Below are 19,973 nucleotides of genomic sequence, written 5' to 3'. Positions count from 1 at the left end.
TTTAATACAATTATTCATAAGTTTAACTCACTGAGGCCGGCACTGTGGCATAGTGAGTAAAGCTGCTGCCTGCAGTGCTGGCATCCCATATAGGCACTGGTTCAAGTCCTGGCTGCTCCACTTATGATCCAGCTCTCTGCTACAGCCTGGAAAAGCAGTAGAAGATGGCCCAAGTCCTCAGGTCCTCACACTCATGCAGGAAAGCCAGAATGAGCTCCTGGCTTCGCATCAGCACAGCTACATTGTGGCCATCTGGGAAGTGAACCAGTAGATGGAAGACCACTTTGACCTGCCTCTGCCTATCTGTAAAACTCTTTCAAATAAATAAATACAATTTTTTAAAAAATTGAGGAATGTCTTTTAAAAAAAAAAATTTGACAGTTACAGAGAAAGGTAGAGCCAGAGAGAGGTCTTCCATCCACTAGTTCACTCCCCAAAGGCTAGTTCACTCCCCACTGCACCACAGCACTAGCCCTGAGCAATGTCTTAAATGCAAATAAATAAATAAATAAATAAGAAGTATAGCCCACATAACCTCAATTTTTGGGGGGTTCTCAACAACTTGTAAGAATATAAAGGATTCTGGGGGCTGGCGCTGTGGCACAGCAGGTAGAGCTGCCACCTGCAGTGCCAGCATCCCATTTGGGCACTGGTTCTAGTCCTGGCTGCTCCACTTCCGTCCAGCTCTCTGCTATGGCTTGGGAAAGCAGCAGATGGCCCGAGTCCTTGAGCCACTGCAACTGTGTGTGAGTCCTGGAAGAAGCTCCTGGCTTCGGATCGGTGCATCTCCTGCTGTTGCGGCCATCTGGGGAGTGAACAAGCAGATGGGAGACCTCTCTCTCTCTTTACCTCTGCCTCTCTGCAACTCTTTCAAATAAATAAATTAATTAAAAAAAAAAAAAGAATATAAAGAATCCTGGGAATATAAAGAATCCTGGGAATATAAAGAATCCTGGGAATATAAAGAATCCTGGTTTGAGAACCAAGGGCTTCAACTTACATTATAAAGAGTAAAATCTCATCCATAGTCACTGGAGCGGGTGCTGGCACAGCAGTTAAGGCACTGCTTGGGACTCCCGCATCTTACATCAGAGCGCCTGGGTCTGAGTCCTGGCTTTGCTCCCAGCTTCCTGTTAATGCACACCCTTAGAGGGGGCGGATGATGACTCAACTGGTTGGATCCCTGCTTTCCATGTGAGAGATTCAGATTGTGCTCTCGGCTCCTAGCTACAGCCTGGTCTAGCTCTGGCTGTTGTGAGCATTTGGGAAATAAATCAGAATATGGAAGACACCTGTATGCTTCTGACTTTAAAATAAAATGAAAATACACCACTAGAATTTTTTAAAAAGAACCCTTTAAATATATATGTATACATATATTCACTACATCAGTAAGACATACCTCAAAGATTTCTTTGGTTCTAGACTACAGCAATAAAGCTAGCATTTCAATAAAGAGAATCATACAAATTTTTGGTTTCCTAGTGAATATAAAAGTTATGTTTACACTACACTATAATGTGTTCAGTGTGCGATAGTATTATCTTTAAAAATGCATACTTTAATTAAAAATATAGTATTGTTACCAAATGCTAACAATCATCTGAGCTGTTGGAAAAATGGCAACCAAAAACATGTGATTCAGGGGCCAGTGTTGTAGCTCAACAGGTTAGGCAGCCACTTACGATGCAGGCATCCCATGTGAAATCCAGTTTGCTTCCTGGTTGCTCTATTACCCAATCCAGCTCCTTGCAAATGCCCCTGGGAAAGCAGTGGAAGATGGCCCGAGTGCTTGGGTCCATGCCATCTACAAGGGAGACCCAGATGGACTTCCAGGCTCCTGGCTTTGGCCTGGTCCAGTCCCAGCCATTGCAGCCATTTGGGGAATAAACCAGTATATATAAGTTCTCTCGTTCATTCTCTCCCTCCCTCTCACTCACTCCCTTTCTCTCTATCTCCTTCCTCCACTCTCTTTATAACTACATTTCAAATAAATAAATAAATGTTAAACAAAAGGGCATGTTCCATGTAGAGTTGCCACATATCTTCAATTTGTAAATAACATAATATTGGTGAAGTGAAATGCAAAAAACAAGCTATGCCTATTCATTTCTTATTTTAGAAAACTCAAAGTGTTAAAAAGATATGTACTCTAATAACCATATAAGGAATTATCAATAAAATAAAATTTTATTTAATTAATAAATTATTTTTTAGCTTCTTTACCGTCAGCACATCAGGTGAGGGAGGACTGAAGCCTTCAGGACATCTTTTACTTCCGGTTGATAATTTTGTTGTGTCTGCAACTTCACCATTTGGCAATATGCCATCTGCAAACCACACTCTCTTCTGTTCTTTGGAGCACAGTCCTGCAATCAGTTGAAAACATAAAGCATTTTAATCTGATGATATTGCAATCATTCAATGTTCAATTTAATTATTCAATATTTAACTCAATTATTCAATTCAATAATTTGATTACTCAAATGGGTCACGAAATGATTTCAAAAGCTTTTTTGCTGTCCACTAGCAAGCCCTGAATTCACAAGACTTTTTGTGATTGATCTACCCTGCAGAGTGCGTTTCTGTATAATTCATAGAAAGGGAGTCCTGGGAATCTCATACTCTGAAAAAAAGTAGACAGCAGAGATTATACCTTAAAGACACTGCGGAAAGAGGTAAACCTGTATTACTGGAGCCAAATTTGCAAGTGTGAGGTTAAGGACTAGGACACAGGTGAAAACGCTGTAGATCACGACACAGTAGATAAGCAAAGAAAAACACGGAGAACAAGAAGAAAAACAGTCTGGACATGGAAACACGATCAGCAGTGCAGCAGAGGTCATCTAACTTCTATTTAGCAAGAGAAGCATAAGGTTTTCTGTTCTTATCGTGTGGATAATGGACTTCACAAATATTTACTAACATCTCCTCCCAGATCTGAAGAAAATGACTAAATATCAGCATAAACATTTGTTGTTTCTTTTTATAAAACATCAATTGAGAATGGTTATGAAAACTACCACTAGATAATTTTAGGATAATATGAAAATAATCAAAAGAATCATTATCTACTTCCTAGGACACAACAGAGATAACATTAAAAAAGGGAATTTTATCCAAGTATATTTTTGCAATATGGGTGGAGATATTACGTATGGTATCTTTCTTCTATTTGCATTATTTTTATGATTTAATAATTTAACTTGTCAATATAAGAATATGCAAAACTTTGTTTGCTTTTTTTTTTTTTTTTTTTTTTTGACAGAGTGGACAGTGAGAGAGAGAGACAGAGAGAAAGGTCTTCCTTTGCTGTTGGTTCACCCTCCAATGGCCGCTGCGGCCGGCGCGCTGCGGCCGGCGCACCGCGCTGATCCGATGGCAGGAGCCAGGAGCTTTTCCTGGTCTCCCATGGGGTGCAGGGCCCAAGCACCTGGGCCATCCTCCACTGCACTCCCTGGCCACAGCAGAGGGCTGGCCTGGAAGAGGGGCAACCGGGACAGAATCCGGCGCCCCAACCGGGACTAGAACCCGGTGTGCCGGCGCCACTAGGTGGAGGATTAGCCTAGTGAGCTGTGGCACCGGCCGTTTGCTTTTTTTTTTTAAAGATTTATTTTATTTATCTGAAAGAGTTACACAGAGAGGTAGACACAGAGAGAGAGAAGGAGGTCTTCTATCTGCTGGTTCACTCCCCAAACAGCTGCAATGATTGGGGCTGGGCCAGGAGTAAGCAGCTTCCTCCAGGTCTCCCACATGGATACAGGAGCCCAGGGACTTGGGCCATCTCCCACTGCTTTCCCAGGTAATTAATAAGGAGCTGGATGGGAAGTGGAACAGCGGGGACTCGAACCGGCTCCCATATGGGATGCCGACTCTACAGGCTGGAGCTTTAACCCACTGTGTAGCCCCAAGAATATGTAAAACTTGTAAACATGACTGACTCATCTTTACAGCTATCTCATATAATACACAACCATTTGCTGAATCTCCCTATTTCAGTTACAACAATAGATGAAGAACAGCTGCTGAGTGATAAACTGAAATCCAAAATGGCTGTCAAAAGGGTCTGAGGTTGCTATTAACAGTTATTTTCTAGCATGTCACAGACGAAGAGATTATGTTTAAAAACATACACGGGCTTTCCTCAGGATTCAAGTGAGAGCAGACACCCGATGCAGCAGCTCAGTGCTGCTCGGATACCTGCACTGGTTTCAGGCCCAGCTCCACTCCTGCCTGCAGCTTCCCACTAACGCTCACTTAGGAAGCAGCAAGTAGTGCCTCAAGTAGCTGTGGCTCCAGTACTTGGGCTCTTGCCACCCACATGGGAGACCGAGACTGAGTGCCAAGGTCCTGGTTTCAGTCTGGCTCAGTGCCAGCTGCTGCAGATATTGGGGGAGTGAACCAGAGGGCGGAAGCTTACTGTCTCTTTGCTCTTCAAAAAAATTAATTTAAAAAAATTTTTAAAGATTCTAAACAAATTATTTTTTAAAAAAGATAACTGAAAGATTTTAAAATAGATTTAAAAAGCAGCTTGTTATTGTGGCAAAACATACAACTAACATAGATTTTTTTAATGAAAAGGAGATGTTTCAGTTATGTACCTATTGTCTTTGAGCCCCAAGCCCACGCTGGTACGGTGTTCTCTGATGCCAGGCTGGAGGTCCGGGAAGCACAATTCCCTTGTTAGCCAGAGGGAAGCACAGGCAGTGACTCCTCCTGCTCTCGCTGCTGCCAGGATTCTTGCAGCAGCAGCCGCAGACAACGCTGCATGTCCCACGCTTCTCAGTACTCCCAGCATGCACCCTGAACTCTCCTTCAGCTTCGTCAGCACCAACCCCACAAGGTCAGCCGATGGCTCCAGCCCTGCTACTTGTATTTCCCCAGAGGACACAGCACTGGCCGTGTGGTGCACTAAACCACGACTGTCTGGTCTGAGAACCAAGCACACGATGGCACCCTTCACTGAACTCCAGCAGTACTGTCTCCTCCCCACTCCGCCTCCCACCCCAGTGGTGGTGGCTGCTTCCTACAGCTCCCAATCTCTGAAGCACCTGTGGGTGTCATTTTGCATTTCCCATCTTCTAACATGTGTGTGCAACCAATACCCTCATTACATTCCTCCAGAAGCCTAGTCTGGGCTCTCTTTCCTGACTGGACCATGACTACACTAGATCATTTCTATTTTAATTATTTATCTTGGGTCTAATAATTCATCGGTAGGCTGAGACAGCATTGTCTTCTCGTTACCTTCAATACCTGGTTGTTTAAGTGCTGAGATGGGCAAAGGTGAAGGTACACTGGCTGTTTGGGTCTCCGGAGGAGGCTGGACAGTGGCACACTCATCAGATTGATTAGATTTAAGATTAGAACCAGTTGGACTCATCATCCTTTCAAATGCCTGAGCTATAAAGGGGAAAACAATAGTATTAACATCTCAGGTGCTTTTGAGCTCCACAGTAAATTATAGTAAGTTTTCCATTTTTCAAGTTGTAAGGAACGCTAAATAGCTAATCAAGGAAAAGAAGTAGCACTAGGCAAAGACACTGTTCAGTCAGCACGGGCCCCTTACTTTAGCTGGCAGCCCTCCACTGCAATGAGCTACTCAATGAAGTATTTCAGTATTGTAGTTGTCATATGAGTCACATCTCCCACAGAAAATCATCCTCTTTTAATACGACTGTCTTCTGTTTTTGTCCTTTTATCCCTGAAGTCTATTTCCAACACAGTTCACAGTGATTCTTCAAGACATAAATCACTGGCTCATTATTCCTGTTTAAAATCCTTTACTGGCTGCGGAGCTGGAGCAGTGATTTAGGGTGCTACAGGGGCTCACAAGATCCTACATAATCAGCATCCCTACCCCCTACACCTTCTGGTGACCTGTTCTACCGAATCTCCTAGGCCTCCTTGTTTTTTTCACAAGTTAAACAGGTACTCTCTCATCTCAAGTCTCTGCTTTCATTACTCCCTCTCCCTAGAATGTTCTTCCCACAGCGACTCACTTGGCTTCATCCTCTCACGTCCTTCAAGTCTCTGTTCACACGTGATATTATCACAGAGCCATACTCCAACCACCTTACAGAGACGCTGCCCCTTGCTGCTCATCTGTTACTATCTATTCCTCCTGCACTTTAAACTTTGCCTAGGGCAATACCACCATCTGTATCCTCTGCTTAGCATCTCTCTCTCCCCACGTTGAGAAGAGGACATCTGTTTTGTTCTCAGCTGGAGCTCCGGAATGCAGAATAGTGCCCGATTTTCCATTCAAGAAAACAGGACACGACTGGTAGCTCTCCCTTCCACATTTCTACAAACCAGTCTGCTCTAAATGATTCCACTGTTGACATAATCGCTCTGAAATGCCACTGAATGGCAGCACGCCATGAAATGGGTCTCACTAAGTGAAATCCAAACACCTTACACTCTGGGCTTCAAGCAACTTCCAGTTCACCCAAATCTACCTAATGGCATTCACATTCTTGCTTCTTTAAACTGCATACAACCTGAGTACAACTTTCTCATCCATGATCTCTATTCAAGCAAACATTTTCTTCCATTCTTTCACTCAATGTGTCTCACACTCCTTGAGGCATTTTCTTCTCTTACTTCATAACATTATTTTAAATGATCACATTGATCATTTTCAACCCTACAGTAGATGTTAAAATAACTTTGTTTTCTTGTGGTGTATAAATTAATGATAAATAACACCATAAAGTAAACTATATGCCACATCAAAATAAATAAAATAGGTAATGAAATAACTCATTCCACAATATGTTCTTTGATAAACCAGAGTTTATCTCAGTATCCTACGGAGCCTCTTCAGTGACCCTATTTCTCATATTTTGAACCTCCACAAACGGAATGCTCACCCCAAAATGTGACCTGTACGGGAGATAATTATGTGGGGGCTTGCTCTAGAATTTCTGAATTCTAACAGATTTCCTAGGCTAACAGCACCAGCAGTTGTGTTCTAGGCTACTGAAACAGTGTATAAAAAAAATTATGAGTACTTAAACTAACCTCTCTATAAACAACGATGGTAACGTGGAAATCAAAAAAACACTTTTACTCTATTATCTTCCAGAGTGGAAGTCAACAGCAGGGAGTAGAGCAGCTTACCTCAGGCTAACAGACTCACATCAGAGTTTTTTGGAGAACTGCTGAAAAAATTTATCTTCATTCAAAAGAGAAAAACAAATCATTATCAGGTATTTATTCTCCTGGCTAATAGGAAACAACACCTGAGCTAGTGCACAGGTCTGGTCAAAAAGGGCCCAAATAATATTTGCTGGGAATTAAATGGTCGACAAATCTTTGAATATATCAAGAAGTACTCAAAAGAACAAACATGTACTTTGGAGAAAGATACAACACAACACACACACACACACACACACACACACACACACAAGATTGGAGAAATCAAAGAAAATCACCAGGACTACTGCTGCTAAGGGTAGCTAGAGAGCCAGAGGAACAATGGGAAGTGCGCACATACAACTCTAAAACTGAGAAGGGGAAAAAAATGAGACAAAAATGTGCAAAGAGTGTGTTAGCCTATAAATTATAAAATGACATAAATTATTATCTTATCATTTATACTCCCATTTTAGATTATTTTCTAAAAGGTAGAAACTAGTATCTTGCCTTATGTTATTAATATCAATTTAATGTGATATTTCCGATTATTAAAGTAGGTACTCTATAAATGTTTAGATTAAGATGATGAAGATGAAAACGGTGATAAAAAACGAACAGGTAGATGAAACACAGCATTAGAGACTTGGTGCCTGTGGAAAGTTAATGAACTGCCACTCCAGAAACTGAATGCTTCCTTTCAGACTGGCAGTGTTAACTGTGAGAGTGGAAGAAAAAGAAGAGGAACCAAGCCTTGGGACGTCCCACCTAAGTCAGATAAGCCAACACTAGGTCCTTGCCTTAAGAAAATAAAGAGGTTTATCTTTGTCACAATCCAGTTGTTTTTAAGATACATTCAATTACTGGAAGAAAACATGTCAGGGTGATACTCACCTTTACTGATAGTCTCATAGCAGATTACGCACACTCTTGCTTCCTTTTCTAGATACTGCAGCTTACACTTCCGATTACAGCAGACACCACAAAACACCTATAAAGAATCGAATAATAAATCTGACTTTTAAAAAATTTTTTATTTTAATTTTTAATAATAAATTTTTGTTTCAAGCAAAACACTAGAGCAGAGGAAGGTGAAGTTCTAAGCCTAATTAACCCAAACCCATTTTCCTTACTATATAAATTACTTTTCTAATCACCATAATCACAGGTAGAGTACCAACATGATTTTTTTTTACTTAAATGAGGTTTCTATGAGTTAAAACCCCATCTCTGATAAGAAAATCCTTTAAAAAAGTTGTTAATTGGAAAAGAAACAAAGGTTTCTTTAAGGAAAGCATTTACACTTTTAAAAACTTTGTGGGGCCAGCACTGTAACATATTTATTTAACGTGGTTTATTTAACCACGACCTGCAATGGTTTGAGTACTGGCCACTCCACTTTGGATCCAGCTCCCTGCTAATGTGCCTCGGAAAGCAGTGAAAAATGGCCCAGGTCCTTGGGCCCCTGCACCCACGTGGTAGACCAAGATGAAGATCCTGGCTCCTGGCTTCAACCTGGCCCAGGCCTGGCACTTGCAGCCATTTGGGGAGTGAACCATCAGACGCAAGATCTCTATCTCTTCCTCTTACTCTCTGTCACTCTGCCTTTCAAATAAAATGAATCTTCAAACAAACAAACAAACAAAAAACACAGCTTTCTGTAGTTCTTTATTTGAAACTTAAAAACCATTAAATTTGTTTGAAAGGCAGAGTGACAGAGAGGGAAAAGAGGTGGAGGGAAGGAAAGGGGAGAGAGAAAAAACAGGAGGGAGGGAGGTCAAAAAGGACAGAGCTCTCATCCACTGGTTCACTCCCAAATGCCCACAGCAACCTGGGCTGGGTCAGGCAAAAGCCAGGAGAACCTGAAGCTCACACAAACCAAACTGCTCCTACCTGAGCATCAGTCACACTAGCTGCAGGGTGGTCTTAAATATTCAAGGATAAAGGGGGACCCAGATAAATGTGGAATCCCTAATGTGTCAATACTAAGAGATAAGAACATGCATTCTTAAATCTTACAAGAATTAATAATAAGTGTCCTTCATTCTCCAGAATGTAATTAATACCCATGAAAACATGACATACATTCAACCATCAAGCAATTTGCAAAACGACAATGGCTTATATATTTCCATGGCTGTTAGGTTAAAGACGCTAATTTTAAACTAACTCCATTTTGTAGCCATCTGTTAATCAGCCTTTTCTATCATTAGGTTTAATTTTAACTATTTCAAAAGAGTAAAAGACTCCAAAGACTTTGAGCACTTACTTTCCCACACGCTCGGCAGTGGTGGCGCCGTTTTGTGAAGGTAAACTTGACTTGGCAGTTCATGCAGTTTGGAGCCTCTGAGTCTGGGACCCATGCAGGTTGTTTCTGGCCTAAAACCAGGCCTTCTTGGCATGTGTTTTCAGGCACAGACTCTTCATTTGCAGTTACAAGACTGGCTCTACTTTCAAGATTACTTTCTATATCGATATAATTAGAGTTGAAGTTAGCCTGAGGATCAGCTGCAGGATCTGCAGTACAGCTGGTTGGAGCGATGCTATTCGCTATGCTGGGTTTGCTTTCTGACGTGTCTGGAACATCCAGCTTATTCTGTTCCTTTGAACCCCTTGTTCTTAATGGAAGGCTAAATAATTGCTTAGGTCTGGCCCCTCCAACATAAACAGACTGACTGTTAGTATCAGAGACTGGTAATTCACTCATCACCTCAGACTTACTGGTAGGTAACCCTTGTTCACCTGGAATTATGCTTTTCTGCCCTAAAGAAAGCTCATTATTTTCTAGTGTATTTTGCTTATCAACTGTCTGACAAATCATATTAATGTTACCACTTTCCATGGCAGCTCCTGCTTCGGCATTAAAATATATATTATCAACATGTCCATTTCCTAAGCCTTTCCTATCTCCTGCACCGCTCTGAGATTCTGAGTCATTCACATTTTCTTCAAAACACTGTGTGTTAGTGGTCTGAAGGTACTGCTCTGTCAAAAAGGCATCAAGCTCCGCATCACTAATTAGTGCAGCACTCTTCATACCCTCATCGATATTAAAGTAATCCAAATCTTGCCCATCCATGTCACTGCATGAGAAAGCGAGGCCGTCACAGGGGTCGGGAGGCTCTGGCGCGGCAGCACCAGGAAGTTCCATCTGGGGTCCTGAGGCGGTACAGGCATCGGTGTTACCAGGGTAACTCAACGATGCAACTCGGGTTACTGTCGGGTCAGGATCCACCTTTCCATCCCCCCTCTTCTCTATGAATGGCTGCAGAAGTGTGCTTTTACACGTCTCCTCTTTCAAGAGCTCCGCCGCTCTGCAGGGTTCGCCATGCGGAATGCGCGCCTGTACTTCCCGCACAGTCACCGCATCCTGCACACTATCCTTGTCTTCCCTCTGCGGTAAACAATCACCATGCGCTTTCCTTTCCATTAACGCTCCACACAAAGACCCAGCCAACGGCAGACAGGACAGCGGGGAGGAGACATCTGCTTTGGAAGCAGGTAAAGCTGGAGAGCAATCCTGCACTGCATCATTATCGTCTTTAAAATCTAGACTTCTTACGTCTTCATCAGCAAACTGCTTTATAAGTAAAGCAGGTGTATCTTCCTCAAAGGATAAATCAGGTAACTTGAAGTTTTCATCTTCTGCATGTGAATCATTTAAGTATAAACCTTCATTTTTGGTAAGACTGCAAGGCAAAGCACTTGTGCTACTTCCTTCTTTTAAAAGTTCTGTGGCAGTAATGACAGCCGCATCTACTACCTCCTCTTTTTCCAAACAGCCATCATCTTTTAAGGATTCAAGTGGCTGACTCCTGTGTTGTAGGTTGTCTTTGGCGTCAAATATTTTGGAACTTTGTTGAGTCAAAGCAGATGATGTGTTAAACTCAGTAACTGGTTCTAGCTGGTTAGAGATCTTTTTATCTTCTAAACTTTCTGTTCTGTCATGATTACTAGAATCTAAAAGTGCTGTGTCAGCTTCTAAACCTAATTCTTTGGTTCCAGTGATTTCTTTATTTTGTAATTCAGAGTTGTTATCATTTTGTTCTTCTCTGACGGGACTACTACCACGGTCTGTTGAAGAAACACAGGGAGTATCTGACACTGAAGGTAAGTCCCATCCAATCAAAGAATCTGCACTAGACTTAATATCATCTGGCAATAATTGTTTAATATCCTCTTCACTACTAGTTGCATGAACTAAGTTGCCCGTGTCACTTATCAGATCACAAACAGGCTTCCTACACCGTCCCATATATGAAGGCTGGGTTTCATCTGAAGTATTGGCATCCACACAAGAAAGCAGGTCCAGTCCTGTCACATTTTTTTCATTTTGTATAGCAGTTCGTCCCTCAAGGGTTTTCTCATTCAAGGAAATCTCATTTGCTTCGAAGCATGTTTCTGATGAGCCACAACTATCGATGCATTGTTGGTCCTTTGGGAGCAGTGGTATTAGCTGTGAGGAAGCTAACTCTGATGAAACTGAACAGTGGTTAGAATCATTTGCATTTTGTGCATCTTGAAGATAATCTTGTTCATCTAATTAAAAATAAGACACAATGTTATTCAGTAGACTCAAATCAAATAAAAATTATTATAAAGGTAGATTTTGTAAGACTTCCATACCAAACATTTTTAAAGACTATAGCTATATTATTCTTTTGTAAAATGGTAATTAATATCCAAAGTTATTTTTATTTTATTTTAAAGTGCTTTCTGACTTTTACTTTTGAAAGTGATGTCACAAAGTGATAAAAAGTCCATGAAATTCAATTGTACTATAAAAACCAGACTAAAGGGAACAAAACAATCTAACCTCTTGGCTCTGTCCTCTACTTTCCTAGTTTTCATTCTTGGAAAATGGTATTTCATTGCTCATAGCAATAAAATTCCAAGTTATGTAGAGCTTTCAAATTGCTTTAGCTTACTAATATACTGGTTTTTAAAGTTTTTTTTTTATACATTAAGTTTATGTCTGGAAGAAACTCTAGTTGTCTTCTTTTTATTTCTGGCTATTGATTTCACTCAGTGTAAGAATAAACTAGTGGGACAATGCTGTGGCATAGTGGTTTGGGCTGGGTGCTGGTTCAAGTCCCAGCTGCTCCACTTCTGATTCAGCTCCCTGGGAAAGCAATGAAGGATGGCTCAAGTGCTTGGGTCCCTGTACCCACAAGGGAGACCTGCAAGCTCCTTGCTCCTGACTTTGGAAAGGCCCAGCCTCAACTATTATGGCCGTTTGGGGAGTAAGCCAGCAAAGGGAAGACCTCTCTCTGTCTCTCCCTCTCTCTGTCTGTTACTCTGCCTCTCAACAAAATAAATAAATCTTTAAGAAAAAAAAAAAACGAATAAATTAGTAAGTTACACATAATGACATAAAGTGAATCTTTTGCAGAGATAACCATGTGACCAAAACTGAAATGGAAGAATGTTAAAAACATGCCTGAAGGGGGCCGGTGCTGTGGCCTGAAGTGCCTGCATCCCATATGGGTGCCGGTTCGAGACCCGGCTGCTCCACTTCTGATCCATCTCTCTGTTATGGCCTGGGAAAGCAGTGGAAGATGGCCCAAGTCCTTTGGCCCCTATACCCGTGTGGGAGACCTGGAAGAAGCTCCTGGCTTTAGATCAGCCTAGCTCTGGCCGTTGCAGCCAATTGGGGAGTGAACCAGTGGATGGAAGACCTCTCTCTCTCTCTCTCTCTGCCTCTCCTTCTCTCCACACTTGATCTTAGCCAAAAGGTCGAGAAGCAACTGCCTCTCCTTCTCTATGTATCTGTGTAACTCTTTCAAGTAAATCTTTAAAAAAAAAAAAAAAAAAAGAAGAGTATGCCTGAGGTAACTATGTTACAGCTATTTTTAAACTTTCATTAGTGGCAATAATGAAAAATCAACAAACCTGGGTTCTGCTCAAAATCATCAAGGAGTCTGTCCAAGTCACTGACAGCTGCTTTAAAGTAGCTGTCCATTCTACCTGTAGACTTATTCCGAATTTAACTCTTGTATGCCTAGAAAATAAAAAGAATGCTATTTCATTTAGTTATCAAACATATAAATAGTACACCAACTAGTCCATGCCCAGGAAACATAAGGAATAGAACTAGGAATAAAATTTAAAGAGAACTGCTTTGAAGAATCAGTAATTTAGCTGGGGAAACTGCCTCTTTATATGTAAAATGACATGAAAACCAACTCTAACACATACCATTTGCATACACAGACTAATAAAAATGTTAAAAGATTCATCTAATAATTCCTCAAAGAAGAATTCATAATATAAAGCTAAAAAATACACAAAGCAGTGATATAAAATTTGTGGGATTCAGAAATTGAAATTTGAAACGATACTTAGTCTTTGACTAGAAAAAGCATACAGACTGAAAACAAATCATTTAAGAAGAGAAATTAAAGAAACAGAAAATAGGCACGTAAGAAAGGCCCAAGAAAATTAAAACATTTATGAAAAAGATGAATAAGGCATATGAATCTCTGGTCTGCAGCAGAAACTCCACCAAGTAAAGCCCGAGACAGCCTGCAGGAATCAACCCATAGGGTAATATCAATAGGCTACTGAAATCAATTTGAACGGTCTCTCACTGATTCAAATGGGACAACTGGATGTCAAACTCAACTGTGAAAGACTACCCACAAATCAACAGACATAAATCCATCAGATCAGGGACCAGCGCTGTGATGTAGTAGGCTAACCCTGTGCCGGCATCCCATACAGCTGCTGGTTCATGTTCCAGCTGCTCCACTTTCAATTCAGCTCTCTGCTTATGGCCTGAGAAAGCAGTAGAAGATGGGCCAAGTGCTTGGGCCCCTGCACCCATGTGGGAGACCTAAAAGAAGCTCCTGGCTCCTAGCTTTGGATCAGCTCAGCTCCAGCCAATGCAGCCATTGAGGAGTGAACCAGTGGATGGAAGACCTCTCTCTGTCTCTTCCACTCTGTCTGTAACTCTACCTCTCAAATAACTAGAATATTTAAAAATAAAAATCCACAAGATCATGATACTGAAAACAGAAACAGAACTTACTATTTAGTAGAGGACTGCTAAGGCACTAACCCATTACCCTGAAAACTGATAAAGCAAAACAGCCAATAATTTATCCTGCTCTTTATTTACAAAATATATTTTAGGACAACAAAATAGTTCCAGGGGGTTGGGTGGCGGGGATAGTTCTTAAGATAAGGATTTCAGTTAATGAACTCAGAAGGATATTAAAAATCTTTAAATCATTTATTCATAGTCCCTAATACAATCAATGGACCAGGTGATGGTTAGCAATGGATGCTAAAAAGTTGTTAGAGGACAGAGGTCCTGCTTGGGAAGTTAGCAAACAGTGATTTCTGTTGTTAATTTAAAAATTAACACTCTTATGTATGACATCAGTGATCACTCGTGCTCTTGACATGAGCTGCCTAGGCTATGGAAGCCTTTTGAATACACAAACTCCATCAGTATTTAGACAATGCCATGAGCAAAGTGGAAATACTCTTCTCCCTTCAGAGAAAAGTACCTTCTTCTTTGATAGCCCCTTCTTTCCACTGGGGTCACACCCACTGAGGTCTTTCATGTAGGACATTTTTTGCCACAATGTCTTGGCTTCCAATGCCTGAAATGCTCTCCAGGGCTTTTCAGCCAGACCAGAATGCCTTAAGGGCTGATTCTGAGGTCAGAATGTTACTTAAAGCGATTGTCAAAGAGTTGTATTATGAGAGTTAACAGTAAAACTTGTTCTCAAAGGTTTATTTTGTTTTAGTATATTAAGTGGAGGATATTCTTATGTCCCATAAGTTTTAGTCATGCCTAAGTGTCCAACCCCATTCCTTGTTTCCTTAGGTGTTTCCTTAATTAGTGATAAAACTCGTTCTCAAGTACTTATTTTTTTAATGTATTAAGTGGAAGATATTTTTACATCTCTTAAGTTATAGTTATGTCTACATGCTCACAAAAGATGTATCACTCTTGGATGCTTCTTTAAAGTTAATTAATTCTCTAAAAAAAAGAAGCGAAAATAACCGAGATGCAAAGACTTTGAACATCCTTTGTCTCAACTGTTAAGGAATAGTTTTGTTTTGTTTTGTTTTCTGTGCAAATTGTTGAACTCTTTACTTAGTACAGAGCTGGTCTTCTGTGTATAGTAAGTGTGTATAGTGTGTATAGTAATGGATCTTAATGGACAATGGGACTGGGAATGGGAGAGGGAGGAGGAAGAAAGGTGGGAGTATGGGTGGAAAGAATCACTATATTCCTGAAGTCGTACTTATGAAATGCATGAAGCCTGTACTCCTTAAACAAAAGGTTTCTCTGGGAAGAGGAGGGGCTGGTGCGGTGGTATAGCAGGGTAAGCATCTGTCTGTAGTACCAGCATCCCATATGAGTGCTGGTTCAGTGGCCCAAGTGCTTGGGTCCCTGCACCCATATGAGTGACCCAGAAGAAGCTCCTGGCTTTGGACTGGTCCAGCTCCGGCCATTGTGGCCATTTGGGGAGTGAACCAGCAGATGTAAGACCTCTCTCTGTCTCTCTCTCTCTCTCTCTGTAACTTTGCCTCTCGAATAAATAAATAAATCTTTTAAAAAAATTGTTAGAGGAAAAGGTTATCAGCGACTTCACAATGGTGAGATCAGGTCAAAATATCTAAATACAGTGGTCAATTTCTTTACTAATAAATGTGGAAGAATAGCATCATCTAAAAACTATTATAGCCTAAAAAAAATCTGACCCTCAATCTAATCATTTTTGGAATTAACTGCATGTGTACAGGAAGTTCAAGCACAGAGGGCTAAGTTCATGACACAGAAAGCAATTAGCTAAGCTAATCAAGAAGATAGAACACTCTACACAATGTTCTTCAAACTGTTTCCTAGGTTTTCTTTATACTTCTGATCTTACTGTTTAGAACACAATAAAATAAAACAAATTTTGTCTAATAAAAACAAGCACGGCCTGTGGCACCGGCACCCCAGTGTTCTAGTTCCGGTGGGGGTGCCGGATTCTGTCCCAGTTGCTCCTCTTCCAGTCCAGCTCTCTGCTATGGCCCGGGAAGGCAGTGGAGGATGGCCCAAGTCCTTGGGCCCTGCACCTGCATGGGAGACCAGAAGGAAGCACCTGGCTCCTGGCTTTGGATTGGCGCAGCACGCCGGCCGTAGCGGCCACTTAGGTGGTGAACCAATGGAAGGAAGACCTTTCTCTCTGTTTCTCTCTCTCAATGTCTAACTCTGCCTGTCAAAAAAAAAAAAAAAAAAAAAACACAAGGATATACATTATTAAACACACTGAACAGCTGCCTAGAGTAGGAAATTTAATATAAGAAATAAGGAATAAAAGGAATAAAAGACAACAAACAGGTGAGAGGACTTCACAAGGCTTAACTATGATTGTATGTCATAAACTAAGGACACGTGACATCCAGAAAAAAACAGTACTTTGAAGATGAGTATAAAAGATTAGAACTTGCTTCTGACTCCTGGCTTTGGCCTGGCTCAGCCCTAGGCGTTGCTGCCATCTGGGGAATGAACCAACAGACGGAAGATCCCTCTCTTTGTCTCTCCCTCTCACTCTGTAACTGTGACTTTCAAATAAATTAATTTATTAAAAAAAAAAAAAGATTAGAACTTAAGAGAGAATTAAATGAACTGGATGACCTATCTGAAGAAATTTCCTAAAATGAAGCCCAGAGAGACAAAGATGAAAATATGAAAAAGAGCTTGAGGTACAAGTGACAGAATAAGAACGGAGTTCCCTAGGAGAAAACAGAATATAGAATAACACCATTTGAGTAACACCATCATTCTAGCATAACTGAAAAACACAACTCAACAGATACAGAGATAACACAGTATACCAAGCATTACAAATAGAAATTCACTCTCAGACACACTGTAGTGCAACTATTGAACACCAAAGACAGAAAAGCCAGAGAAGATTATCTTCAAGGAAGATCAGACTAGCAACAACTTAAAAGCAACAAGTATACTTCAGAAGCACTTTCAATACATTCTAATTCAATGAAGAATCTTACACTTCTGTTTCCCTGTTTCAAATGTGGTTATATCATAATATAGAAGAATGCACAAAACTGAGACCAAATCAAAAGAGGAATTTGGAGGAAAATACAATGTAGGAAGTAGAAGGAAATTTCCAAGAAACTACTATTCTACGAGAGAGAGAGAGAGAGAAAAGCAATGCAACTATGAAACTGAGAACAGGAAACCACAAATTGGAAAGATACGCAGAATAAAAAATGATCATGGAAACTTACAGCAGAAATTTTAAAATTCAAGAAAGGTTTGTGGAATACACTGACAATATTTTACCACTAAATACGTACAAAAAGAAAAACCTGAAATCAGTAATTTAAGTTTCCACCTTGGAAATCTAGAAAAATAGCAATTTAAACCTAAACAATGAGAAGAGTGCCCTTTAACAATCAGTAAACAAAAAGACCTCAGGAATAAAATCAGGATTGTAAGGCGGATGCCTAATGATTTCCCATGGAAACTGATGAGAAGAGCAAGCAGGAGCATGGTTATGGGTAAGGACTCTCCTCTATCGCTTTCCTGGGAATTTGCTAAAGCTTTGGTTTCCCACAACACTCTCCTAATAACCAGATGCTATCACTCTCCAGACCTCCAGAAAGTCAACACACAAAAAAAACGCCCTGATTTTGACCCCGGCCAGACTGCTTCTGCTTTGACTAGCCATGTCCAAGTCCAGGCAGCCACTGCTGTGTCTGCGCTTTAAGGTCATACTGGTAAAAGCGCATTTCATGTCCTGTTACAAGTCTTCGCAGAAACGCTTCAGGATCCTGATCTCACTGCTTAACACTTCGCTGAAAGCTCTGCCGTCATCTGCAGCTGCTCTGGGGCAACAGTGTTGGCACTCGCCAATCAGAAAGTGTGCTCCATTTTTCAGTCTCAATTACGTGCGCTGAACTAATTCAGATGTCTAGGATGTCCCCTGTGTTTCTGCTGCTAACAACCAGTTCTCTTCAATCAGGGAACAAACCAGCATTTTTTTACCTCCCAGACTGATGTGGGTGGTTTGCCACTGTAGGCTTCATCTTCAGCAGTGTCTCCTCCTTTTCTTAAAAGGAGTTATCCATTTGCAACTTGATCTCTTTCAGGCATTATCCCCATAAACTTATCATAAAGGATCAATGATTTCACCACATTCCACCCAAGCCTCACAGTAATGTCTGTTCTTTCTCCAATTTTAGCAGAATTCATGTTGCTCTGATAAGGGCTCTATTCCAATTGATGTCTTACCCTTTTTAGTGCCTTAAACCAGATCCTGATCAGAAACATTTCAACAAATTAGTACATTTATTTTAGTGCCAAAAATTCTGAAACATACACATAGTTTTTTTTCACGACATACATTTTCCATGAACTTTCTGAAGACTATTCACATACTTCATGGGAAACTGCCACACTTCAAGAACTAGGATCAAAGCAAGAACGTCCTTTCTCACCTTTCCTATCCAATGTCATACTGAAAGCCCTGGATAGCACAGTAAGACAAGAAAATGCCATCTGCAAAGGAAGAAACAAAACTATTTGCAACAGTATGATTTTCTATGCAGAAAATTCCCCAAAATAGAACCAAAAAGTGGATGAGGTGAGCATACCAAGGTTGCATGATATACCGTCAATATACAAAAGTCATTTGTATCCCTATACATGAAAATGAATAATAGTAATCTGTAATTAAAAATAGCACTTAAAAGCATCTAAAATGAAATACTTAGGTATAAATCTAACAAAATGTATAGAAGATCTATGTATGTAAACCTACAAAATAGTAATGGAAAAAAGAAAAGCAAAAACTCTCAACAAATTGAGATACAGTCCAGGTTTGCTGATAGAAGACTCAGTAAGATACCAATTCTTATCAACTTAGACTGTAGAAGAAATGCAGTATTAACCAGAATCCTGAGAAGCTATTTTGTAGGCCTTAAGAAACGAATTCTGAAGTTCATGTGACAAGACAAAGGACCTAGAATAACTAGCACAACACTGAATAATATAAAAAACTTGTAGGAATCAGCATACCTGAGACATGTAAGATGGCTACAGTAATCAGGGCAATGTGTTCCTGGCAAAAGCACACACACAGAGAGATCAATGAAGCAGAATAAAGACCTCAGAAAACGACCCACACAAATAGTCAACTTTATCTCTGACACTGAGAGTAAAGGCAATTTAACAGAACAGTCTTTTCAACAAGAAATGCTGAAAAAACTGGAAAACTCCATGTAAAATATTAACCTAGATATAGATCTTACACTTTGAATGATAGTATATTCAAAATGGATAATATTTCTAAACAGAAAATGTAAAATTATAAAACTTCTTGAAGAAAACAAGAAATAAAATCACCTTTGGTTTGGTGATGAGATTTTAAATACAACACCATTGTTATGAAAGAAAAAAAAGTTGAGGCCTGCACTGTGGTATAGAAGGTAGAGCAGCTGCCTGGAGGGCTAGCATCCCATGCGGAATGGAAGATTTCTCTCTCTGTAGCTCTGCCTTTCAAATGAATAAATAAATCTTTAAAAAAAAAATAAGAAAATAAGCCACAGACTGGGCGATGTTTGCAAAACACCTATCTGATAAAGGAATTGCACCCAAAATACAGAAAGAACTCCAAAAACCCAACAAGGAAGCCAACCAGCTTATAGATGAACAAACACTCTGAATAGACACCTCACCAAAGAAGATACACAGATGACAAATAAAAATATGTAAAAATACTCAACATCATTTGTCTTTCGACAACTACGACTGAAATACCGAGATACTGAAATAATGAGAGCACTCACACCTTTTA

General features: G+C 40.4%; 1 protein-coding gene across 18 annotated transcripts in view; it reads right to left on the bottom strand.

Moving 5' to 3' along the window:
- Positions 1 to 19,973, bottom strand: part of ZFYVE16 (zinc finger FYVE-type containing 16) — a 63,302-nt gene that overhangs the window by 31,039 nt on the left and 12,290 nt on the right. For 4 of the 18 annotated variants that reach the window (XR_016220360.1, XM_070056335.2, XM_051854055.3 and 1 more), the window contains exons 2-6: positions 13,036 to 13,144; positions 9,413 to 11,682; positions 8,038 to 8,134; positions 5,248 to 5,403; positions 2,227 to 2,369 (exon numbers count right to left, since the gene is read on the bottom strand). Coding sequence is in view for 14 of the 18 variants with exons in the window: in XM_070056335.2 (XP_069912436.2) it covers positions 2,227 to 2,369; positions 5,248 to 5,403; positions 8,038 to 8,134; positions 9,413 to 11,682; positions 13,036 to 13,105 (2,736 nt within the window). In the remaining 4 variants the exon portion in view is untranslated. Of the gene's footprint in view, positions 1 to 2,226; positions 2,370 to 4,601; positions 4,680 to 5,247; positions 5,404 to 8,037; positions 8,135 to 9,412; positions 11,683 to 12,583; positions 13,145 to 19,973 lie in introns of all 18 variants that reach the window. The other 14 variants (XR_016220359.1, XM_051854051.3, XM_051854050.3 and 11 more) reach the window with 9 other exon arrangements.

Source organism: Oryctolagus cuniculus, chromosome 14 (assembly GCF_051225735.1).
Source record: "Oryctolagus cuniculus isolate XC-2025 breed Fujian yellow rabbit chromosome 14, ASM5122573v1, whole genome shotgun sequence".
NCBI lineage: Eukaryota > Metazoa > Chordata > Mammalia > Lagomorpha > Leporidae > Oryctolagus > Oryctolagus cuniculus.
Note: the sequence above shows the minus strand (reverse complement) of the source record. Positions and strands in the feature narration are given on the sequence as shown.